Source organism: Chiloscyllium punctatum, chromosome 26 (assembly GCF_047496795.1).
Source record: "Chiloscyllium punctatum isolate Juve2018m chromosome 26, sChiPun1.3, whole genome shotgun sequence".
Taxonomy (NCBI): domain Eukaryota; kingdom Metazoa; phylum Chordata; class Chondrichthyes; order Orectolobiformes; family Hemiscylliidae; genus Chiloscyllium; species Chiloscyllium punctatum.
The window spans coordinates 33,283,232-33,309,630 of NC_092764.1; the positions used below are offsets into that span (position 1 = coordinate 33,283,232).

Below are 26,399 nucleotides of genomic sequence, written 5' to 3' on the forward strand. Positions count from 1 at the left end.
GATCTAGAACCTTTAGTGCAATAACAACGCCTCAGCAGCTTAATGCTCTGAAATGCAAGTTTTTCATATTTGTGGTTACAAATGTCACAGGAGTAATAATCTGATCTAGATCATTCCTTGTATTTCCACTTCCAGATGGCATAAATTGCCATGATTACCTTTGAACAGAATTTATAGTGACTATGTCAAAAGATAATGAATTTAAAAGCTGGGAGGTTAAAGGTTCATCTTATCTTACAGCTATAAAATGTAAGAAAGAAAACAGGAAGTTCAACTAAAATCATATCTGAGCCACAGGTATCAGCAGTAAAGAAAATGTGGGTTTTTCTTTTCCTTTTGTGTGTTGATACATTCTGTTCTGCAGATCAATATAGACAACGGGCAGAGACATTAATGAAAGAAACTCCTCTAATAGATGGGTGAGTGCAGTGACATTTAACATGAAATTTTAAAAGTTTCAAATGTAAACTTCTTCAAAAGTCATCAAGCTGTCATATATGAAGATAATGAGATGCATTTGGTTGGCTGTAGCTTTCAAGAAATGTTTTGGTCATCTGACATAGCGCTGTCTTTCTTTCTTGATATATATGCTTGAAATGGATGAGGAAAAATTCCAGTACCAATTAGTTACACCTTTGAGTGTCCTCACCTATCTTCAATGGTCAGTGCTTTGTTGGGGGAGGTTTTATGTCCACTCTCCTCAGTGCTTGGAGAAGCTGTGATCTGTATGGTGGAAATGCAGACCTCACTGGCTGAATTTTTCAGGGCTAAGCTTGGTTTGATTGTCACATGTACTCAAATATAAAAGTACAGGTGTACAATAAAAAGTATATAATGTTGCCACACTGTTGTTACAGAATATTAAGAACAAGATAGAAAGAAGGAACAAAGTTAGAAGTTGAATATTGCAGTAACTTTAGAGTAAAACATGCAAAATAAGTTGAAAATTACGCATTGCAGACCTTAGCCTAAAGCAGAAAATAAAGAAATAAAGCTGAAAGTTCAAACATCAGTGTTTCTTTAAGTGCTTAGCCACGGTGGGACCACATTTTGAAGAATCACCCCGAGATTGGAAGTCCACACCAGGCCGAGAGATCGCCTCACCGGGCTGAGACTACAATGTACTGCCGAGAGACCGCTACACTGGACCGACAGACTGCCATACCGTGCCAAAAGGCCAAAACACCAGGCCAAGAGATCACCACACTGGGTTAAGAGACTGCCACACCGGGCTGAGACACCTCTACACTGGGCCTAGAGACTGCCACACCGGGATGTGACTGCAATGTACTACCAAGAGACTGCTACACTGGACAGACTGCCACAGCGTGCTGAAAGGCCAAAACACCAGGCCAAGAGACTACCACACGGGGCCGAGAGACCGCCACACTGGGCTGTGAGAGTGCCACACCGGGCCAAGAATCTGCCATGTACTGCCGAGAGACTGCCACACTAGGCCTAGCGACCACCACACCAGGCTGAGAGACTACCACACTGGGCCGAGAGACTGCCATGTACTGCCGAGAGACCGCTGCACGTGCTGAGAGACCACAGCGGGCTGAGAGACCACCACACCGGGCTGAGAGACAACTACACTGGGCCTAGAGACCGCCACACCAGGCCAAGTGTCTGCCATGTACTGTCGAGAGACCACTACACCCGTCTGAGAGATGACCACACCAGGCCGAGACCATAATGTACTGCCGAGAGACCGTTAGACTGGACCGACAGACTGCCACACTGTACCAAGACACCACCACATCAGGGTGAGAGAGCATTTCACTTGGCCATGAGACTGCCACACCAGGGTGAGGGACCACTTCACTGGGCCTGGGGATCACCACATCAGGCCGAGAGTCTTCCATATACTGCTGAGAGACTGCCACACTGGGCCGAGACCACTAATGGGCCAAGAGACCGCCACACCAGGCTAAGAGTCTGCCATATACTTCCAAGACACTGCCAAGAAACTGCTACACTGAGCTGAGAGATTGGCAAGTACTGCCGAGAGACTGCCACACTGGGCCACAACACAACCACACTGGGCTGAAAGACTGCCACGCTTGGAACGAGAGACCATCATGCTGGGCTGAGAGACTGCCCCACCAAGCTGACAGATTGTCATGTACCACCGAAAGACCACCATAACAAGCTGAGAGTCCACACTGAGATATTGCTACACCAGGCCGAGAGTCCGCCATGTACCGTTGGAAGCCCACCATGCCATCTGAGAGACTGCCACACCGGGCTGAGAGTTTGCCATGCTGGGCCAAGAGACCACCACACCAGCTGACAGTTTGCTGGGCCAGGTCGAAAGCCCGGCTCGCTGGGCCGGGAGGCTGCCATGCTGGACTGAGAGACCGCCATGCCCATGGAAAATCATTTATAATTCAGATAACACGAATGCCTTTGTCTATTGGGATTATTTTTGCTCCAGGTAGAGAATTTCCAATTCATTTTCCTGTCTCTTCCAGATGTTAAGAAGCATAAGATTGACATGATCAAAATCAAGAGGTGTCACTGATTTGTTTTTGCCTTGCTGTCCAGCTTGATTTTTGAGATTACTTCAATCCAGTTGGCAGAGATGTTCCCAGAAACAGATAGGAGGCTGTATTAGACATTTAGGGTCATGGAATGTAGATAAAACCCCATTAGTATTTTTGTCTCAGTCTCTCTGACTATCACTTGCTCCTGCTGGCACTCACCAAACAAAGACAGTAGAAAGTGGTGCAAGTCACTTCCAGCAACAATTAGAAGGATCTGCAACTGCAGCTAGGGCGATGTGGATTCTGTTTTGGGAGATATTATCACAGAAGTGTTATTGGGAGTTGCATGTTATAGGCTTTCAAAAGTATGGATTTTGGTGCCACAAGTCTGCTCCAATACCCTGCCTGTTTTCTGCTGAGGATGCTGACACATCTCTCCTTAATGCAGCTGCTCCAGACTCTTCAAAATCAAAAATAAACACACAAGATTCTGCTGCTGGAGATATAAAACCAAAACAGAAACTGTAGGAGAAATGCAGCAAGCCTAGCAATATCTGTGCAGAGAGAGGAATAGTGTTTCAAGTCCAACATGACTCTTCTGAGCTGAACAGAGGTGGAAAAGTGATGAGACTGCTGCGGTCGGTGAACGGCTGGAGGCAAGTGGAACAAAAGTGAAAGACAGGCGGTGGTTAGAGGGTGAGGGAGATTAAAGGTCACGGGGACATAGAGGTTTCTCTGTCCTGTCACCCTCATGTTTCTCCTGCTCACACAGATCTCTCTCATTCTCTCACTCTCTCTCCTGCCACCTCAGTGTTCCTCCCTGCTCACACAGACCTCTCGCTCTCTCTCCACTTCCACCTCAGTGTCCATCCCTGCTCACACAGACCTCTCTCTCTCTCCCCTTCCACCTCAGTGTTCCTCCCTGCTCACACAGACCTCTCTCTCTCTCCCCTTCCACCTCAGTGTTCCTCCCTGCTCACACAGGCTTCTCTCTCCCCTTCCACCTCAGTGTCCCTCCCTGCTCACACAGACCTCTCTCTCTCTCCCCTTCCACCTCAGTTTCCCTCCCTGCTCACACAGACCTCTCTCTCTCTCCCCTTCCACCTCAGTTTCCCTCCCTGCTCACACAGACCTCTCTCTCTCTCCACTTCCAACTCAGTGTCCATCCCTGCTCACACAGACCTCTCTCTCTCTCCCCTTCCACCTCAGTTTCCCTCCCTGCTCACACAGACCTCTCTCTCCCCTGCCACCTCAGTGTCCCTCCCTGCTCACAAGGACCTCTCTCTCCCCTTCCACCTCAGTGTTCCTCCCTGCTCACACAGGCTTCTCTCTCCCCTTCCACCTCAGTGTCCCTCCCTGCTCACACAGACCTCTCTCTCCCCTGCCACCTCAGTGTCCCTCCCTGCTCACATAGACCTCTCTCTCCCCTGCCACCTCAGTGTCCCTCCCTGCTCACATAGACCTCTCTGTCTCCCCTTCCACCTCAGTGTTCCTCTCTGCTCACACAGGCTTCTCTCTCCCCTTCCACCTCAGTGTCCCTCCCTGCTCACATAGACCTCTCTCTCCCCTGCCACCTCAGTGTCCCTCCCTGCTCACATAGACCTCTCTGTCTCCCCTTCCACCTCAGTGTTCCTCTCTGCTCACACAGAGCTCTCTCTGTCTCCCCTTCCACCTCAGTGTCCCTCCCTGCTCACATAGACCTCTCTCTCTCCCCTTCCACCTCAGTGTCCCTTCCTGCTCACACAGGCTTCTCTCTCTCTTCCGCCACCTCAATGTTCCTCCTTGCTTGCATGTCCAGCATTCTTGGTTTGACATTTAACAACTCCTTGCTTGACATTTTGATGAAAGTGTTGACTTTTTTCTACCTGTTCATTGATGAGTTGATGTCTTACATCCTCTTGGTCATTTGTATCCTGATTACCTGAGATGTCTTGGTACTTTCTGCCATTAAGTAGCTCTGCAGGTAATTTCATTGCCAGCCCTGAGAGTAGCTCAGAGCAACAATAAGACAATGGCCAGGTTTTCCTTTGCCACTTGGAACTATATGAGGACCCTCTATTTTTGTTGAATAGACAGTTACAGAATCCCTACAGTGCAGGTACAAGCCATTCACCCCAACAAGTCCACACTAACTCTCCAAAGAACATCCCACCCAGACACACACCCCTACCTGTCCCTGCATTTCCCATGACTAACCCACCGAACCTGATCCACCTAACCGGTGCATCTTTGGATTGTGGGAGGAAACCCATGCAGACACAGGGAGAATGTGCAAATTCCACTCACACAGTCACCCGAGGCTGGATTCAAACCCAGGTCCCTAGTGCTGTGAGGCAGCAGTGCTAACCACTGAGCCACCATATCATGTACTTCTATGACGATGTAGCCACTCGGGTAATGTGGGAATGTGGTTGTAATGGTAAACTCATACATTCAGAAAGTTCTTAAACTCTCTAGAGATTAATTTGGTTCTACTGTTACATACATTTTCAGGAATCCTCCCTCAGCAATCAGAACTTATACTGCAGATTGTAGAAGCTGTTAACTTTCAAATTTTTAATGCATGGGAACTTTGAATAATACTCAATACTGCCATTCAAAACCATTCTTGATTATTTTGAGAATTGGTCAGCACTAACATTAATCATGGACTAGGTGATTCTTTCTGCTGTGTATTTCTACACATTCAACAACACTGCACAGAGAGAATATTTCTCTGATGTGATGCATGTCCAGTACAGAGTTGATGTGCTTTTCCATTCCCATGCAGACTTCATGTATCTACTGAAGAAGTTCTTCCTACATTGTTTTAGGTACAATGATTCTGGATTAGACCAACACAATATCATCTTCAAGCAAGGTGCCACCTCTGATTGAGCAATATTGTAGTATTACTGGTTGTGTTAGTTGCACTTAATCAGGCCATCTGTGGATCTCAAGCCGAGAGTACACCAATAACTCTATGCCCTTGCTGGTCTCATTACCTTGCTAAGTGATGGATCTTCACAGTTCGATCTTTTATTTCCTGGTTTTCTCGTGTTGACAGATAGAGATATGGCTTGCGTTTCAGAGTCAGATCATAGCTTTGAATGTCACAGAAGTAACCTGTATAATCTTGCTGATGCTTTCCACCAATTTTTGTTTTCGAACAATCCCAGTCATAATGGTTGCTGTCCACCATGACATTCTCCCATTGACTTTTCTCACATCTGTACACCACTGCCCAAAGTTCTCTTTCTAAATTGGCACATTTGGTTTAAACTGCTTTCCAGCCAACAGCCACCAGAATCAATTGACTAGTTTTATCAGTAAGTGCTGTGAGAAGAGCAAAGACTGAGTTCTCAGTGGCTGAGCCACCTGAGTCGTAATGGGAACAGTCTTAGGTTCAACCCTATCAAAGTTTTTCAAAATGACCTCTTGGAGAAAAAAAAAGAGAGATCACAACATTTGTACACTGCTAAGGAAAACAGAAAAAAGTTGAAGACATAATAGCCAGATATCAACATCTGCAAGCATTGGATACTTTACCTGTACTTGTGCTCTGTAGTCAGGACTCTGAAAGCAAGCAAATTGTGTAGCGTGTGAGCTCCTGCGCCCATCTGAAGCTGTCCTGTGTTCAAAGATCACTGCAAGTCACAGTATGTTAGGACACTGGGAGGAATCACCAGCACAAGAAATCTAATTCCAGAGATGCAACCAGAGGCTATGATAGGAGGTAACAAACAAGAAGCATGTATAGCATGCTAGTAGCAGTAACAGGAAGTGTGTCCGAGACCTGCATTGGTGCAAGCAAGAATATGAGTTTCCCAATAAGAGAGACCAGGGGAAAGGTTCAGAGTGTATACTGTGAGCTATATAGGTTCATTGCGAACGTGACACAGCGTGTGGACAAAATGAAACAGTTAGAAGCCTGTGCAGTTATTAATATCATATGACTGAAGAAAGCTGGCAAAGACACGAAAAACCAAAGTCAACATGTGCCAGCCAGCTGGGTCAACATTCTGGAATAGCTCTGTGAGTCTACCTACAGCATATGGACCACAGTGTTTCAGGAGGGCAGTTCATACCACCTTCTCAAAGTCAACAAGTTAACAAAAGTGCTGGCCAGAAAGTGACACCCACATCCCAGTTGTGAATAAAAAAATCCAAGCAGTCTCTGGATTGTGAATGGATCCTACTCTGGAGTTTGTTCACAAGTTGATTTGTACACAAGTCAGAAGACAATGCAGGGTGATGTAAAGCAGCTGTTCATAAGGAAATGTTCATCCATCAAGCCTTCATGGGATCGCATTCAAAAAGTATGAGTGTTTGTAAGTTGGATTGTAAATTGAGGCCCACTGTATTCTATATTTGGGGAGGCAAGGACCTAGTGATATTATTACTAGATTATTAATCCAGAAACTCAGCAGTTTTGGGGACCTGGGTTCAAATGCCACCATACAAGGTGATGGAAGTTGAAGTCAATAAAAAAAACTGGAATTAAAGGTCTATTGATGACCACAAAAACATTGTTGATTGTCAGAAAAACCTACCTGGTTTACTTATGTCCTTTAGGGAAGAAAATGTGCTATTCTTACCTAGTCTGGCCTACACATGACTCCAGACCCACAGCAACATGGTTGACTCTTATCTGCCCTCTTGGCAATTATGTTTGAGCAATAAATGCTGACCTAGCCAGAGCCACCCACATCCGTGAGTGAATATAATTGTACCAGTCAGAATGCTGAAGGACATGTATTTGGATAATTGACACTAATACAATATAGAATTGCAAAAATTGGATACATATATTGGCATTAGAAAATTGAAAATGAAATGTAGCTATGGTAATTCTGCATGAAATTTATTTTTCCTGGTGAGCATGAACAGACCAGCAATTACAAGATTACCATTATGTACAAAGTCATAAGATCACAAATGTACCAAACACAACAGCACAGGCCAAGAGTAATCACATGAGTCAATCCAGAACTTACAACAAATATATACAGACAGATTCAAAATCACAGGAAACCTCAAAGTCGATTTCTTTGCACTTCAGAGAAGTGCAATTCCATCAACTGGAAAGTGCAGTGTTCACATACAAAATTAAGCTTAAGAGTTAGCTGAATGATACTGAGTATTATTCATCGTGTCCATCAGCACACAGACTGGTGCAGTTTGATTACATATGTGCTGCAGAAAAATGGCAAAATCATTTGGACCCAAAACATCTAAATCTTTCTTTAATGATATGTCTGCACAAAATTCCAACATTAGAGGAATTGAGTCCCAAATTAGTCAGCTCACTTGACAAAGGAATCTCAATAAATCACTATTTTGGAATACTATTGGAAGATATTGCTTCCAGCCCCCATTTTTCTGTCTATCCATTAGCCAGGATTTGCTCTAGCAGTCTGTGATAGAATTACAGAAGGTATGTCTGGATGTATCTGTTTTGCTGATAATGTTCGGGCATGAGCCCTTCTTCAGGAAATGCCGATTCTCCTGCTCCTTGGATGCTGCCTGACCTGCTGTGCTTTTCCAGCAACACATTTTCAGCTCTTGCTGATGATGTTGCCATGATGGGCACAACTCAAAAAGAACACAACTAAAACCTATACTCAGTAATGCAGCAGCTCATCATGAAGGACTCAGCTTCAACAGCAGCAAGTGATGGGTGGTTAGCGGTCAGAACAACCTCCTTTGTTCTTTTGTCCAAATTACAAGATCCATCCTGACAAAACTGAAGAGTGCAACACATGCCTAGTGCTCCAAGACAAAGATGACCTGAGGAGATACCTTGCATTTTTGACTTCCCAGCACTTTACACACCAATTGTTTTTAATAAAGTGTCATTGTTAGGAGACCTCTTAAGGAAAGGCATCTCATATGTATGGGCAGAAGGACCATCAATATGTATTTGATTCACTCAAACAAGCTTTGTCAGCACAGACTTGCATACTACACACACGTTACTATGACTGAATGAACAAGATTCTTGAAGTTGATGCATCACAGAAAAGGTCAGGAATGTGTATCATACAAGGTGGCAAGCCAATTGGTTTCAGACCCAAAGGTCCACACTCCAATTGTTCTAATATAGAGTATGACACATTTGCTTTGGTATTTGTAATTGCATGCATCCATATGCATCTGTTTGGCAAACAGTTCCATTTGGAAACCAATCATGAACCATTGGAAGTGATAAAGTGTAAACCACTGACAAATGCACCACATAGATTAAAATGGTTTCTGGTAAAGGTACAGAGAAACAACTTCAATATATTCTACAAGCCTGATATTTGACCAAGATAACTACTTTGGACACACTGAGCAGATTCCCAAATCTGACTAAGAATGCAAGACGTTTCACCAAACTTACAACTAGACAGTTAGCTTATCATAGTGGGATGGTCTGACATTGCATGAGATGGGCCAGATACTGGTTTTGACCATATACAGTAGCTATGAACTAGGTACCTCAAGAGGCATATCTTTTAAAGAGAATCAGGTGCTTGAACTAACAGCTCTTCCCTAAGATATGTTATCACAGTTACATGAGGGGCACATGGCGTAGAGCAAACAAGGCACCTGGATGAGAATGTTGTATATTGGTCAGCATTCAACAAGTACATCACAAATACAGTAAGATGTGAGGAATGTGAGAGTCACCTAACACATCAATACAAGGAACCTCTACATCCTCATGAAATTCTGTCATTCCCTCAATCTAAAATTGCAACATATTTATTTACCATACATAGTGGAAAATGTTCTGCTAATCATTGATTAGCCTTAGCTTATCTCTCCACGCTTCAGACTCACTGCCTTTATTCCTGATGAAGGGCTTTTGCCCGAAACGTCGATTTCGCTGCTCCTTGGATGCTGCCTGAACTGCTGTGCTCTTCCAGCACCACTAATCCAGTCTTTCTGACTCTGATCAACTTTTAAAAAACCTGTTTACTTGAGATGCTTTCTGTGCTAGAGATTCCTGGACAGGGACCTTCTGTTATAAATCTGTCTTGGGAATCCACAAAACCAGCAGTCAAGCAAATTAACCTGGAAACGCCACCTCCTCAGCTGTACTCAGCGGGCTTTGCTTTCAGATTTAAATGTCCAGCCGCACAGCCAGTCATTTTGACAGCTCTTGTGAAAGGGTAAATAGGTGTGTGCAACTGAAGGTACTAGGTGGGTAAGGGCTGTTTGTACCAGGTGGGTAAGGAGTGTTTGTGCCTGGTGGGTGAGGGCGGTTATGTTCCAGGTGGGTAAGGGGTGTTTATGCCAGGTAGGTAAGGGCTGTTTTGTGTACCAACTCCAAATACAAAAGGTCTTCTTTGACTTCAAGTGGGTGAGGGGTGTTTGTGCCAGGTGGGTGAGGAGTGTTTATGCCAGATAGGTGAGGGTGGTTGTGTGTCAGGTGGGTAAAGGTGGTTGTGTGCCAGATGGGTGAGGATGGCTGTGTGCCTGGTGAGTTAGGGGTGTTGTGTGCCAGGTGGGTAAGAGGTGTTTGTACTAGGTGGGTAAGGGGTGCTGTGTGCCTGGTGGGTGGGGGGTGTTTGTGCCAGATGGGTGAGGGGTGCTTATGTCAGGTGGGTGAGAGGTGTTTGTGCCAGATGGGTGAGGGGTGTTTGTGCCAGATGGGTGAGGGGTGCTTATGTCAGGTGGGTGAGAGTTGTTTGTGCAAGATGGGTGAGGGGTGTTTGTGCCAGATGGGTGAGGGGTGCTTATGTCAGGTGGGTGAGAGGTGTTTGTGCCAGATGGGTGAGGGGTGTTTGTGCCAGATGGGTGAGGGGTGCTTATGTCAGGTGGGTGCTGAGTAAATGAATGAGCATCTAGGAGATTGTCAGGTAAGAGGGTATTGAGGACTGGTCCAGGGAATAGGGTAGGTCTCAGGGTGGCTTGGGTTGGGGCGTGAAAAAGAAGGGAGGGTCCAGGGGCTGCTTCTAGCAGTTGGCCTTGTGTATGTTTCCAAGTGCAGCAATGTCAGGGACATGAAATGCCACATTCTCTGCTGCCTGGAATTCTGGAACACAGCTGCACATAAACAGAATGAAAATCCCACTGTTTATCACCACTCCGTGTTGACCCTGTGTTGATCTATAAATTGCCACATATCAGCCAACGTGTGAGATGTCAGACAGAGATACGAACTTGAGAACCCACGCAGTCTCATTAGTCTTGTTAAGAAAGGCTAAATTCATATAGTTATTAGTCAGTCACTTGGCTTATGTATTGGTGAGGTGGCAAATGAAGTATAGAAAATAGGTGGAGTAGGTCATTCAGCCCATCAAATCTGCTATGTTATTCAGTATGTTCATGGCTGATCATCCAACTGTGTAAGATGTTTTTGTTTTCTCCCTGTACCCTGTGATCCCTTTAGCCCTACAAACTATATCTAAATCCTGTTTGAAAACATTCAATGGTTTGAATTTAGCTGCTTTCTGTGGAAGAGAATTCCTCAGGTTCACCACTTTGTGGGTAAAGAAATTCATTCTCATTTCAATTTTAGTTAGCATTTCATAGGTTTCTATGAGATTCCCTCTCATTCTTGTAAATGCCAGTGAATAAAGTCCTGACTGATCGAGAGATCTTTTGCGAAGCTTTGGAAGGGCCCAGACATAAATCGGTTAGGTTGATTATTTTAAAAGCTTTTTGTAAAGCAAGACACAAATGCCAAGGAGCTGGGGGTCTTCCAGGAGGCTACAGATGTCTTCCACCAGCTAAGATGACAAGCCAAATCTCCTGAAACACAGCTTTTCCAATATCTCAAGGAAACTCAATCTCCTATGTCATGGGAGGTGGTTTCTACAAGCTGTACTCCACCTGCTGCTCCCTCTTCGTTCTGATGTCCAACTTCAGATTTTATCAGCAGCTGTTGGTAATGGTTCTTCCCTCTGTGTTGTACAGCTCCAGGTCTGTCAACAGCAGTCTGATCATGTTGCTCCCTGTCCCACGCCCATTCGCAGACAGTTCAGGCAGCACCCATTCATAATGTGAAAGCTCTAAAGTGTAGATATTAGCTCTGAGCAAAAGTAATGTGAACAAACCCTACCTCACGAATGGGTTCAAAAAAATAAGCAGCTTTGAGTACTCAGTATTAATTGCAGAATTAGAATGAACTAGTCAGCATTCTAAATTATCACTGTGCTCATGTCTTGCTTGCAATGGCAGGCTTCAGGAAAGCTGTGGATCTGACATGAATGTTTAAGTGTGTAAAAAGTGAATCCAGGTGAGTGATGAGCACACAGTAATAGGGAGATCTTATTACCTGAGAGGGCTGTCTATGGCCAGCCTCTTGCCCCCACGCTGAATATTGTTATAGATGGGTTTGAGGCAGCCTCGTGATGCAAGCACATTTTCCTGTGTTTAAAACACTAAACCCACACACTTCCTCATGTTGCAAACTTCCTTCTTTTTTTCAATGTGTAGAAATTAATATAAAAGGACAGCTATTTGTACAATAAAATCATGGTTCATTCTCAGTATTTAATTTTTGGAATCTAATGAGGTGCTCAACAGCTCAATGATATTAAAATATTTTTCAATTTACATGGAAATTAAATGGTTTTGTGCTCTTGCTGATTTATTGGAATTTGTAAGCAAATGTATATAAACTAATGTGTCACAGTCCATCTTGACATTTAACTTTAGAAATCAATTTTATTCATTCTCAGACATAACGACCTCCCATGGCAGCTTCTCCTACGTTACCATAACCAACTGAGCAAGGTGGATCTGTACAATCTGAGTGAAACCCAAACCAACATTCCCAAGCTGAGAACTGGTCTTGTAGGAGGACAGGTATTGTGGTTTGCTTCTTAATTGATTTTCACACTAATATGCAACACTCATCTAAAGACAGGCCAGATTAGATTCCTTACAATATGGAAACAGGCCCTTCAGCCCAACCAGTCCACACGACCCTCTGAAGAGTAAACCACCCAGACCCATCTCCCTCTGACTACTGCACCTAACGCTATGGGCAATTTAGCATGGCCAATTCACCTGACCTGCACATCTTTGGACTGTGGGAGGAAACCAGAGCACCCAGAGGAAACCCACACAGACACAGGGAGAACGTGTAGAATCCACACAGGCAGTTGTCCAAGGCTGGAATGGAACCTGGGACCCTGGTGTTGTGAGGCAGCAGTGCTAACCAATGAGCCACCGTGCTGCCCCAATCAAGGAATTCTCAAAGCGTTCACCCATAACACTTTTTGTTCACCTCATGTTATCCTTAAACAGCCATTTACAGTCTGAACATTCTAACAGCAGGACATTGGATATTTCTATCATGAATCAATTATTGGTTATCACAAACAACATGTTTTCAACATGTCCCACTAGCTCAGGATGGACATTCTCCTGCCTTGTGCCAGTCCAATTACCAGTCTGAAAAAACAACAACCTGCATTTGTATACCTGCTTTACCTTAGAAAAAACATATCACAAGACATAAAGATGTAAGGATTAACTACTATTGAAATTTTGCCATTGGCATAAGCAAACACAAGCACTGAATGTGGGTAGAGTTTGTGATCCTCCAAGTTGAGAGGACAAAAAAAACGTTATGAATGAGCAAAACATTTGTAATGGGAATAAACAACAAACCAGCATCTCTCTTTGGAGTTTTTGAGGAGTTCCATTAAAATTTGTAGCAGTGGCATTTGAATTTTCTTGTACATGAAAGCATAGAATCACGCAGTACAGAAGGCCTTTCGGCCTATCGGGTCTGTACCACCAAAAATACCCTACTATCTGCACTAGTCTCACTTTCCCACACTAGGCCCAAAGCCTTGAATGCTGTAACATGTCAATCACCTTTTAAAGATTGAGGTTTCTGGAATCAGCTACCCTCCCAAGCAATGCAATCCAGGCATCCACCACACTGAGAGAAAACATGCTTCCTCAAACCTCCTTCCATTCACTTTAAAATTATCTCTCCTTGTTATTGATCCTTTGAGTAGGGGAAACAGCTAGTTTCAATTCATCATTCCCTTCATAATCTCCTGGATATTTTGTAATCAACCTGTTTAGAGACATTATGGCACAACTCTGGAGCAGGTGGGACTTGACTCAGGCCTCTCAGTCCAAAGGTAGGGTTACTACCACTGCACCACAACAGTATATCCCACCCCCTCCCCATAATCGTATACATTTCTATCAGGTCCACCATCAACTTTCTCTGCTCCAAAGAAACAACCCAAGCTTACCCAGCCTCCCTTCATACCGGAAATGCTCCATCCCAGGCAACATCCTGGTCAATCTCCTCTGCATTTCTCCCATTGCAATTACATCTTTCCCATGGTGTGGTGACCAAAGCTGCACACAGTACTCCAGCTGTGGCCTAACCAAAGTTCTATCCAGCTCCAAAATGACTTCCCTGCCCTTAAAATCCATGCCAAACCCATTAAAGGTAAACGTTCCAGGTAATACCTTAACTACCATATTAACCTGCCTTGGCAGCTTCAAGAATCTGTGGATAAGCACTCCAAGACTGCTCAGTTCCTTTGAGCTTCCTAATGTCTTGCCATTCATTGAATATCCCTTGCCTTTTTTCTTTTTCCAAGGTGCATCACCTCAAATTTATCAGGGTTAAATTCTGCCACTGATCTGCATATCTGACCAGTCTGTTTATAATCTTCTGTTACCTAAGACTTTTTCCTCATCATTTCCCACCTGATCTATCTTTGTGCATCCACAAACTTACTTATCACCACCCTCACAACCTCATCCATATCACTTCTGAATATCACAAGCAATAAGGGACCAAGCACTGATCTTTGTGGTATGCCACCACACACAAAGCTAGAATCATACAAACAGCCTGCTACCAGCACCCTCTGTCACCTATCAATTAGCTAATTTTGGATTTAACATATTAACTCATCCCATGAGCTTTCACCTTTATCAGTTTCCCTTGTGAGATCTTGTCAAAGACTTGCTGAAATCCCTACAAACTACATCAACTACCCTATCCCTCATCTAAACACTTGATCAACTCCTCAAAAAATTCAATCACATTTGTCAGGTATAACCCCTTTCTGACAAAGCCACTCTGACTAACTCTGATCGAACCTTGCATCTCCAAATAAAGGCTAATTTTCTCCTTCACTAATTTTTTCAGTAGTTTCCCTACCAATGACTCACTGATCTATAGTTCCCTGATCTATCTCCAACACCCTTCTTCCTCAGACACAGCTTTAACTATCTTCCAGTCCTCCACTACACTCTTAAAAGTGTGACTGCCCCCTTTTTATTCCTAACGTCTAACCACAAAGCTTTATTTGATGACCCTTCCAAGATATCATCTCTCCTTACTGTAATAACTGATTCCCTAATGCAATAAATCACTAAAGCATTAAATAATGTGACACCACCTCCACTTTTGCACCTTCCGCATCATACCTGAAGATCCTACACTCCGAATGTTAAATTGCTAGTCTTGTCCCTGCCTCAACCAACATATCAAAGTTATTGGAAAAATGTTGCAACATTCTACAAAGTGAGAAAACACGTGAGTGAATAGTTGGAGTTTACTTGTTGAGAAATTACATTTGAATCTTTGAATGTCTGCACCTTTTATTTAAGATAAGGAAGCTCTGTAAAATAGTGGTGCAGTTATTATAATAAGAAGTGAACAGGGCACTCAGTACTGTCTTTATTACCTCATCCACTGCAACAGTGTCAGAAAAGGTTTAGAACCATACAGTACAAAAGAGTCGAGAGCGCAGCACTGGAAAAGCACAGCAGGTCAGGCAGCATCCGAGGAGCAGGAGAATGAGCATTTCGGGCAAAAGCCTTTCATCAGGAATGAGAGGCCCTTTAGCCATTGAGTCTTAATAGCCTTAAGAATTGCCAAGGTAAGTAAAAGAACAAGGTCCCACACACTTTCTATAAGAATTATTATGGTATGACTCACTTCCATATCTACCAGACATAGTGTATTTAAAGGGTTGAATGTTAAATTTTAATACTCACAAGAAAATTCACGAACCATTGAAACAACATTTTCATTTCATAACCAATGGACTCTCTCGGAACACAAAAATCGTGGTGTAACCTCACCCAAAAGCAGAATCACCATCATTTGGATGCAGACCACCAGTGAATATAAATGCAGTTGCCAACCAAATTTAGATCTCTTATATTTTTCTGCAAACACATGAAGAAGTGGCCCACAACAAGCACTAAAGGGCAATGAAAATGGAAGTACAGCAAACTTTGTTTTGCCTGGCGCCTTATGAACTGGACTTCCTTTCATGTCAACCATTAGAGCAATTGAATTCTCGTCCATTACCAATTTACTGCAATGATTAGCAGCAGGTATCTGTCCATCAGGATAGTCACAATACGGTTTCCAGCATGTAAGGAATCTGCAGACCCAGCTATAGGTTGCTTTGGATTCACAGGAAAAGAATCATCGGAGCAGGGTTTTTTAAAAATTGGATGAGGATCACTAAAATAGATTCCACATCAGACTCCAATGGAACCATCCTGGTCATCCACCTTTCAAACAGTTATCAGTCATGCAGCTTTACCACAGAAACAAGCGAACATAATTCTCAGCACGAATATAAAGCATATTTTGTTATGGAATGAGAATAGACCATTCAGTCCATCTAATCTGTTTTGTTCCAATGCACGATGTATAATGTGCCCCTGAAGTATCCCCCAAGATATAAACTTAATTCTTGCACACCCTGTTTCAGTGAATCTAGTTTGTTAAAGTTCTAAATTGGAATCATCTTCCAGTTTTGGTCAGCATATACACCATGTGACACCCAGTACAAGGATGCCGTGAGACAAACACTGGAGCAGATTGATGTCATTCACAGAATGTGTCACAAATATCCAGAAACCTTCCAGTGCGTAGGTTCAACCAAAGGTGAGTAATCAGCTTCTAATATATTCCTATTATCTATTGTCAACAGTTTCAGTTATAGTGTCAACATTTTATTTACAAGCTGTTCTTGAGACTGCATTCACCATATCCTCTGATGGACAATCATGTCTAGAATGCGTTATCAGCACAAATTCATACTGTGCTATTCAGTGCAGCAACTTTCAGCATTCAGCATACCAGATCATACTCGTGTTGTGCTCATTCTGAGGAAGCATTTCAAAGCTGCGTGTTTTTGCAGTATAATTAAATGAGAAAAAGCCAGTCAGCCTGTCCAGCATGTTTGCTCCAATGTTGAATGCGTATTATACCCCTGAAAGGAAATGACAGAACAATTTTGACATTTTTCAACAGTGGCCAAAGTATAAATTTAATTCTTGAACATCCAGTTTCAGTGAGTTTAGTTCATTAAAGTTCTGATTTGGAAAATACTGTATAGTCTGTTCTCCCTGTATTGATGGCATCCAATATCAAGATGCCATGAGTTGAACTCTGCATCAATAAGAAGTAATAAAAACATTGTTGCTCAAAGTCAGAGCCTTCTATCTTTGACCCCAGCAGATTTTGGCAGATCAGGAGGAGAGGTCTGCATTAACCAATTTAGATTTGCACAGGAACATATCTGTAGTCCCTGTCTATCCACAACGGCCGACATATTTGGCACCATTCAGTCTCGTGGAGTAATGCTATCTTTTTTTTATTTAAGGCTACAAGTATATTCTGTTAATATTACATTCTTTATTTTAATCTTTGCTTAATCTTTCATTATTAAATACAGCAAAATCTCTTCTTAGGTATTTACAGAAGGAATTATTACTTGAAAGATAGTAAGCAGTTTAGCAGCAAGGCATGGGCCAGTTTTCAATTCACATTTTGAACTTAAATAAAACAAACTAAATAGAACAATTAGAATCAAATATTAAAAATAGGAAAATTCTGAAATTCGTTTGCAAATATAGAAGTGCTAAGTCACTTTTCTGAATCCAAGTGAATTATTGAATATAACCTGTAATTTCTGTTGAATGTAGAAATCAATGCATCTTTCAAAAATGGTAAAGTGGCCAGTTTAATTGGTGTAGAGGGTGGACACTCGATTGACAGCAACATGGCTACACTGCGTCTCTTCTATCAGCTGGGTGTGAGATATATGACCCTCACGCACAGCTGTAACACACCATGGTAAGACAAAGTTAAAATACTTTTTTTTCCTTTTTACACATACTGTCCATGTATGCTGTATGAAGTTTCAATGAATAGTGCAAGTGAACATGGCAAAAGCAGCACTAGGCAAAACTAACAGTGAGGTATCAGATTGATGAAACTACAATGCAGGCTACTTATCTTCCAAACAATGAAAGCAGCCTGCTATAAACAGAACGAAGCAATTCAACAATGCCAGATCCACGCTCTGCAAACTTGCCACATCCAGTTGTGAATGGTGATGGACAATTAAACAACTCACTGGAAAAGGAGGCTCTACAAATATCCTCGTCCTCAATAATGAGGCTGCCCAACACAGCAATGCAAAAAGCAAGGCTAAAGCCAGAGGTGCTTGATAGATGGTTGACACTAGCCTCCTCCTGAGGCCCCCAGCATCACAGATGCCACTCTTCACCAATGCGATTCATTCCATGTCATATCAAGAAAAGGCTGAAGGCACTTGATACTGAAAAGGCAACATTCTGGTAGTATTTATGAAGATTTGTGTTCTGTATTAGCTGTATGCTTAGCCGAATTGTTCCAGCACAGCTACTAGACTGACATCTATCTAACAATGTGGACGAATGCCCAGGTATGTCCTGGAGCTGGGTCTGGTTAGGATGCTCTTCAGAGGGTCAGTGCAGACTCAATGGATCAAATGGCCTTTTTCTTCACTGATTTTATGATTCTATGGCTGAACTTTACTACAGGGTGAATTTGAGTACTGTTTAAGAACAAAAGATGCCTTCCTAGTGTTACCACACTTAGAGTCATAGATTTATAGAGATGTACAGCATGGAAACAGTCCCTTCGGTCCAACTCGTCCACACTGACCAGATATCCCAACCCAATCTAGTTCCACCTGCCAGCACCTGGCCCATATCCCTCTAAACCCTTCCTATTCATATATTCTTCCAGATGCCTTTTAAATATTGCAATTGTACTAGTCCCACCACTTCCTCTGGTAGCCCATTTCACACACGCACTTTGAAGTATTTGTATGCAGTTTTGGTCTCGTTATTGAAGGAAAGATATATTTGCCATTCATGGAGAGCGACAAAGGATCACCAAACTAATTCCTAGAATGGACAGACTATGAGAAAAGATTAAATATACTGAGTTTATTTTTTGGAGTTTAGAAGGATAAAACCTCATTCAAATTTTTTTAAAATTCCTAAAAGAATCAACAGGGTAGTTGCCGGAAGAATGTTTCTCCTGGTGTGGGGGAAGGGGGCTTTTTGTGAGTAGAACCAAAGAACACCATCTCAGAATGAGGGGCCAGCCATGTAGACTGAGATGAGGAGGATGTTTTTCATTCAAAGGAAGATGAATTTTGGAATTGTCTGTCCAGAGGATGGTATATAATTCATCATGCAGTTTTATGCAAGAATGAGATTGATAGATTTTGCCATATTAGGAACACCAAAGCACTGGGCAGGAAAAGTTATTGAAGTCAATCACCATGAACTCTAAATAGGGAATTGGGTCCAAAGGACTGATTGTTCAACTCCAGATCCTTTTTTCCTTATGTTAACACTGACCTATCCTGCAATGGCCACTTCTGCGAATGAACAAATTTAAAGAAATTGTTTATGTTGAACTCTTAATATATTCACATACAAATGTCAAGTCCCAGGTTTGATTCCAGCCTCGGGTGACTGTCTGTGTGGAGTTTGCACGTTCTCCCAGTGTCTGTATGGATTTCCTCCGAGTGCTCCAGCTTCCTCCCACAGTCCAAAGATGTGCCGGTCAGGTGAATTGGCCATGCTTAAATTGATCATAGTATTAGGTGCATTAGTCAGAGGGAAATGGGTCTGGGTGGGGTACTCTTTGGAGGGTTGGTGTGGACTTGTTGGGCCGAATGGGCCTGTTTCCACACTGTAAGGAATTTAATTTAATCTAATCTAACAATGTGGTTAACAGGTCAGAATGGAGCATGATACTTCAGCTTGCCTGTTGGCACACATTTATATCTATCAGAAATTGCTGGAAAACCCCAGAAGTCTAACAGCTCCTGTGGAGAGAAAACAGAGTTAGTGTTTCAAGGCTAGTGAACCTTCTTCAGAACTGGATTAAAATGTTAATTGTGTTTCCTCTCCCTGGATGCTGACAGACCTGCTGGGTTTCTCCAGCAATTCCTGTTCTTGTTTCAGATTTCCAGTATCTGTGATGCTTTGTTTTATTTATATCTATCAGACGTGCAGTTAAGTGCCGGATTAAGTTTTAATGGGTATCTAATGTCTGCACATTTGTAGCCCAGCAGACTCATGGATATTTGCTCAGTGTGTACAGTGGAACCTCGATTATCCAAAGGGGTGGAGAGTATTGTGTTCGGTAATCAAATGCCGGATAACATAGTTAGCCAAGTATCGGGACCTTGCGATCTTATTCAGATAATCCGAAAATCAGTTAATCAAATGCTGGATAATCGAGGTCCTTGTTTAAGGACGAGGTATATTCAATTTAGTCCTGTTGGTTTAGATACACTTGAAGCCACAACAAATAACCAATTAAGACTTACAGGCTCATGTCAACCAACATACACTGGAGGCTTTCAGTTTATAAGTCAATGTTCCATTGGAATCCATCCTCAAGAGACAAAACCCCAATTTTTCAAATCTTTCAGGGCGGATAACTGGCTTGTTGACATGGGAGATGACCCAGCTCAGAGTAATGGATTGTCCACATATGGAAAGGTTAGTATGTGCCACTAATGGTAAAGAGTGTTTAATTTCAAATCTCAATGTGTTAATCATTGCATTCTTTCTATAAATACAAGGCTTTTGTGTACCAATCCAATCCATACATTCAATAGATTTTCAAAACTTCATGGAGAAAAGTCTTCGATGACTATTTATTTGAAAAGCTTTTGCAACTTCCTGCAAGCCTGAATGCAGATGTTGATCTCTTTGAAGCACATCATTGCATCAATTGATTGTGACATTATCTTGACCAGAATGATACATGGCGTTTTGAACTCCTCTGCCTGTGCCTTTTTATGAAGTGTGTAGCAGCATATAATGGAATCACATTCCTGACATAGGGTTTGTCAATCAATTTGGGGGTTTACCTCCCTGGATTTTCTAAGCATTAAAACAAATGAACAGAATTTTGTGAGAAAGGGTATTTCCTGGTAGTCCTGACTATAAATCAAAATACAGTTTTGTGACATAATTCATACAGATTTTAAAAGACAGGGCCTTCTGTGGACAGTGCACCATTGGAATATTTCAATGTAGATAGTGAGGCAAATAATCAGACAATATGTGGAAAATACAAGACAATTTCTCTGCAAATATTGTTGTTTGCCACCTAAAATTCTAAAAGACATGTTAATCTTCAAAACATTTACTTTAATAAATTTGTTCTTAGGATGTAGATAAAGCTGGGTGTCCTTACTTACCCCAAGTTAATGGTGATGAACATTTCCTTTGAACTATGACAGTCAAGATGCTCATGCTGCTCTCAAAATAATGTGAAGATCATTTTTAAGACCTGAAAATTTGGAGCACTGGGTATAAAACAGACCTACAAAAACCATATTATTATGCAATTCCTCCGTCAAATCATAAATTAAGAAAAATTTATATGCTTAAGTTGTTTTATTAATAACTGGAGCATCAATCTTTAAAAAACATAACCTGTAAAGATTGTGTTAACAATGCTTCTTATACCATATCACAAAGCTAGTCCTTTTGTCTAACAGCTGTTCCTTGGCTCAAGGAGACTCTGCCCTTGATTTTTTTCAGAGGGGCAATAAACCGGGCCGGGCTGGGCTCCAATCAGTCTGGTTTGGTATAGAAATGAAAAGGATTTTGAGAGGCCTTTTGTTTCTATGTAAACAGATGAGACTTCAGGCCAAAGTGGTCATGTTTTTAGAAGTGACCTGTATAATAAAAGGAGCGTGGTCAGCTCTTTAGCTGAGTTGAGAGTGTGTTGCTGGAAAAGCACAGCAGGTCAGGCAACAACTGACAAGCAGGACAATCGCCATTTCAGGACGGAGCCCTTCATCAGCCCTTCCTGATGAAGTGCTCTGGCCCGAAATGTCGATTTTTCTGCACCTTGAATGCTGCCTAACCTGCTGTGCTTTTCCAGCAACACACTTTCAACTCTGATCTGCAGCATCTGCAGACCTCAATGTCTCCTAGCTCTTTAGCTGAGCTGAGCAGTTTTTAGTTCAGTCTGAGCTGGTGAGAAGTTCAACACAGAGCTGTGTGGAACCTCTCTCTCTTTTTCTGCCCTTCAACTTCAACCTGTAAACATGTGTTCCATTTATACTGGTTTTTAAAGGGAGTTTGCTTATTGGAATGCTGTGTATATTCAGAATAGCATAATTAAGTCTAGTTTGGATAGGCTGAGTTCTGTAGGGGTTCTTTATTCTGTTCTTTGTGGTTCATTGTGTAATTTTGTGAATACACTTTTGTCTGTTTTAAAATCTAGTAGTCAACCTAGCTATCCTACTCTAGGTAATTTTTACTGTACACTTACTGAAACAAATTGCAAAATTATGGTCTGGGGATGCCTCCTTAAGAATGTTTTGAGTGCTGTGGCCTAGTCTGTAACAAGTAGAAAAAACATTCAATGATCAAGAATCTACAGGTACTTCTTGTACAAGCCTGTATTATAGAAAAAATCATGCTTTAGGTACAGCAAAATGTAATTGCATTACAACCAACACACATTTTAAAAGTTTGCACTTAGAAACAGTGTCCCCAATTCATAAATCACGTTACAACAACTTATGTTAACGAAATGCACATTATAACCAAATGGCCTGTACTTCCAGTTTAGTGGCAGACAGTAAGACTGGAACTAAGATTACAAGTAGTCAGAATGAAAACTATTCAAACATGATCTGACAAATAAGGTTCACCATACTTTGAGTGAAACAATTTAATTGTTATTCTCTTTTTTTTGAATCTAAGAAAATCATACAAGAGATGAACCGTTTGGGAATGATCATCGATTTAGCTCACACTTCAATGAAGACAATGAATGATGTACTGCAGATTTCAAAGGCCCCTGTCATATTTAGCCACTCATCTGCCTATGCCCTATGTAACAATAGACGCAATGTACCAGATGAAATTCTGAAGAAAGTGGTAAGAAATCCTATCATAAATTCATACTTCTCTTTTTGATCAGATATTGTTGAAATTTTGAAAGCTTCCATACCATTTTTGAAAAATACTTTTGTAATACCACTAAATAACTATAACAAAAACTTCCATTTAATAGAAAAGGTACACAGAAATTTCGACAAGCATCTTATTTATTTATTAAGTGTCTTTAAACATCCACCATTGCTTGATAAAATAAAGCATTTAAGTTTTGTAAATGCTTTCATGAATGCAAAATTTTTCACTAGTTAATAAAAAGCATGACATTTGCAGAGGTTGCAACTTACATAATTTTAAAGGTGAATGTGTAGTTATTGGTATTAACTCTCAAACCTGTGCAATAGGTGTTGTAAGAGTAAGTTTACTCTTTCAAGGGAATAAGTCCAAACACGACTCCTCTCCATTTCCAGTATAAGGTGCCCCGAGTAGTAAGAGGACCAAAAGACCTTGAAAAAGCATTGATAAAACATTTTTTAAAATTATACTACATGAATAAGAGGTCAATCAAAGTAGACATGGAAATTATGAAGTGGATTTATGTCAAAGTGGAGTTCCTTCACTACATGGCTATATTCAAGAATTCCAGACTTAGCCCGAGCCTTCAAGATATTTATGCAGGCAATGACTACAAAATTATGTTTGCCAATATATACTGACCTTCACCCCAATGTGCAGTCAGGGGAAGCAGCAATGTTCCTTCTCACTTCACAGTAAAACAACACATTATTGTTGGTCACTGCTCATTTTAAATTCATCTACTCTACCATCATTTTGATCACCTCTACCATTACCATGACTCTGCTGTCCATTGCTACTAGCTTACTCCTTGACCACTTTAATTCATTTCCCTACTACCCTCTTTAAAATACTACCATACCCTTCAATATTGCCTTGACCACAACACAATGCTGCTTCGACCCTCTTCACTCTCATGTCTTGAACCCATTCCACAGCTACATTTACTCCCGCTTTCGAATGCTGCCTCAAATTTCCTCTTTACTGTTACAACACTGTTATCCCAATCCTCCTCTCTCCAACACTGATACTCCCCCTTTCCTACTAGCACCGTGATACCCTCATTGTCATCATTCTACCTATTCCCATCTACCACCTCAACATCTCCTTTCTGCAGGCACATGGAGTCCTCTCTTAACTGCTATTTTTACACCTCCTCACAATTTCCATGGGGAGGTTCAGCAGTTGTCCACAGCTCACTGGACTTGGGTAAATGGAATTGAGTTACAAAACAGCCATGATCCAATTGAACAGTAAAACACCAAGAGTGCATTGGCCTAGTCCTGTTCCTATATTCTTTTAACAGCAAACTCATTCATAGAATTCATAGAATCCCTACAAAGTGGAAACAGGCCATTTGGCCCAGCAAGTCCACACCGACGCTCTGAAGAGTATCCCATCCAGATCCATTCCCCTCCCCTATTACTCTACATTTCCCCTGACTAATGCATCTAACCTACACATCCATGAGCACTATGGGCAATTTAGCGTGGCCAATTCACCTAACCTGCACATCTTTGGACTGTGGGAGGAAACCGGAGCACCCGGAGGAAACCCACACAGACACAAGGAAAATGAGCAAACTCCACACAGACAGTCACCTGAGGTAGGAATCGAACCTAAGTCCCTGGTGCTGTGAGGTAGCAGTGCTAATAACTGAACCAATGTTCAGAAGAGTGAAGCTGAAGGCTAATTTGCAAAAAACTATTAGATCGGCGAATGTACCTGTGTAATTTTAACATTGATACTAAACATATATCTTGTTTTATTCAAAATAAGAGATAATTGTATTTGATTGCTCTGAAAAGCTATATTACCAAACGATAATGTAATGTATGGTGATCTTATTCTAAAACATGCTAGAGTCTTGATTGTGTGCAGCATAGACAGATGCAACATGGAGGTCAAGTACTTTCCTACAGAAATAATAATAAACTCAAAATGAGACTTGCCAGAGTTTATATATGCTCAAGTCCCAGCCCAAGTGTTAAATTGGCATCAGTGAAGGCCTCCTATTTTTCAATTAAATGTTTGTGGGTCAAAAAGACCCAAACATCAAGAAAGAAGATTTGTATTTATATAGTGCCTTTCACAACCTCAGAATATTATCAGTTAACTTACAGTTAATTAAGAACTTTGAACTCATAAACGCCATAAACAAACACGTAGATCTAGATACCATCTATCAACCCCTCAGAAAACTAACAGGAAATGACATCACCACAAACTCCAGGAACCCCATCCAGGACAAACATATAAATAGAAAGCAGGAGACAACAGCTTCGCTTCACTTGGAGGTCGCCACTGATGATGTTACCTAGCCAGGTAATGAAACGTCTGGATATCAAACCTACAGCTCAGTGAGCAAACCTACACCCTAGACCAGAATTTGTTACCTATCCCTAGTCAGCCTTGAGAAGACAGTACTGAGTTGCATTTTTTCACTACTGCAGTCAAATGGTTATGGTGCTCCATTGATGCTTTTGGGTATGAGCTTCAAGGTTTTTGACTCTTGCAACATTGAATTCTCAATGCACTTTCTTTTCTTTGGACAAGAAATGGTGTGCACATAATTCAAGCTATTCAATATATGTGTGAATTCACTTTACAGAGTGAAAAGGGAGGCATTGTGATGGTAAATTTCTACAATGAATACGTTACCTGTAACGATGCAGCTAAACTTTCCGATGTGGCAGGTCAGTAGTTACATTTTGCTCTCAAGTTAAATTGTCTTTTTTAAAGCAAATCGCTGCTTTATTGTATAAGAGTTTAACATAGAACCGTAGGACCAGGCAATGGCTGCACAGCCCCTCAGACCTTTTCTTTCATTGAAAGTGATCATGCTTGATTGGTTTCAGTTCCACTAACCTACCTTAGATCTTTATCTATTAATACCCTTGACTAGTAAAAGTCTATCCATTTCAAACTTAAAATGGCTAGATCTCAATTTATTCCTTGCTTTCTGTGAGAGAGAACTCTGTTCTTCTAACACATAGGGCTACAGTACAGAGGAGGCAATTTGGTCTGTGGTGCTTGTGCTGTTTTCTGAATAAGCTAAAAAAAAAATCATGTTTCAGGGGTTCTGATTAAAAGCTATGATTTGAAAAGTTAATGTTGTTTCTTTCTCCATAGCTGCTGTTTGACTCTGAGAATTTCTAGAAATGTTTTACTTTCATTTTGAGTTTCCAATGTTTGTAATATTTTTCTTCTGTATTAACTATAATATATTGCTGGGATAGGTACAATATCAAGTCTCTTTAATTTTGTGGAAAGGTTACTTCAAGTGGCAAACATTTTTGGGGAAAGAATGGTGCTGAAATTTGAAAGATAAAGGTGAAATGAGAAAAAATACCAAAAAACAAAATGTGTTCCAATTCATAATTTAGAACAAAATTCTAAAGACCACTCTAAAAGTATTTTTTTTTCCTTTTAATAACGATTTTCAGAGCATACTTGCTCTCACCTGAGTATCTATCAGGAAATTACAGTGACTTGGGCTGACAATGCCACTTCCTGAACAGCAAAAACTAAATGTGCTTTTGTATGAGACTATAGAAACAGATTAGTTATGTGTTGTATGTATATATTGCCTTTAAGACATTTTACTTTTAAGGAACTCACCTTTAGCCGAAAGGTGAGGAAAACCTTTTTACACTCAGAGGGAATCTGAAAATCACTGCCTGTAAAATAGAG

The 26,399-nt window shown here is 41.5% G+C and overlaps 1 protein-coding gene across 1 annotated transcript in view; it reads left to right on the top strand.

The window, feature by feature from the left end:
- Positions 1-347: 347 nt before the first annotated feature.
- The window catches only part of dpep1 (dipeptidase 1), a 44,502-nt gene continuing 18,450 nt past the window's right edge, over positions 348-26,399 (top strand). Inside the window, exons 1-7 of the mRNA XM_072595680.1 lie at positions 348-419; positions 12,143-12,269; positions 16,224-16,356; positions 17,400-17,550; positions 20,198-20,267; positions 22,497-22,673; positions 25,318-25,402. Of these exons, the coding sequence (XP_072451781.1) occupies positions 394-419; positions 12,143-12,269; positions 16,224-16,356; positions 17,400-17,550; positions 20,198-20,267; positions 22,497-22,673; positions 25,318-25,402 (769 nt within the window). The 5' untranslated portion in view covers positions 348-393. The remainder of the gene's footprint in view (positions 420-12,142; positions 12,270-16,223; positions 16,357-17,399; positions 17,551-20,197; positions 20,268-22,496; positions 22,674-25,317; positions 25,403-26,399) is intronic.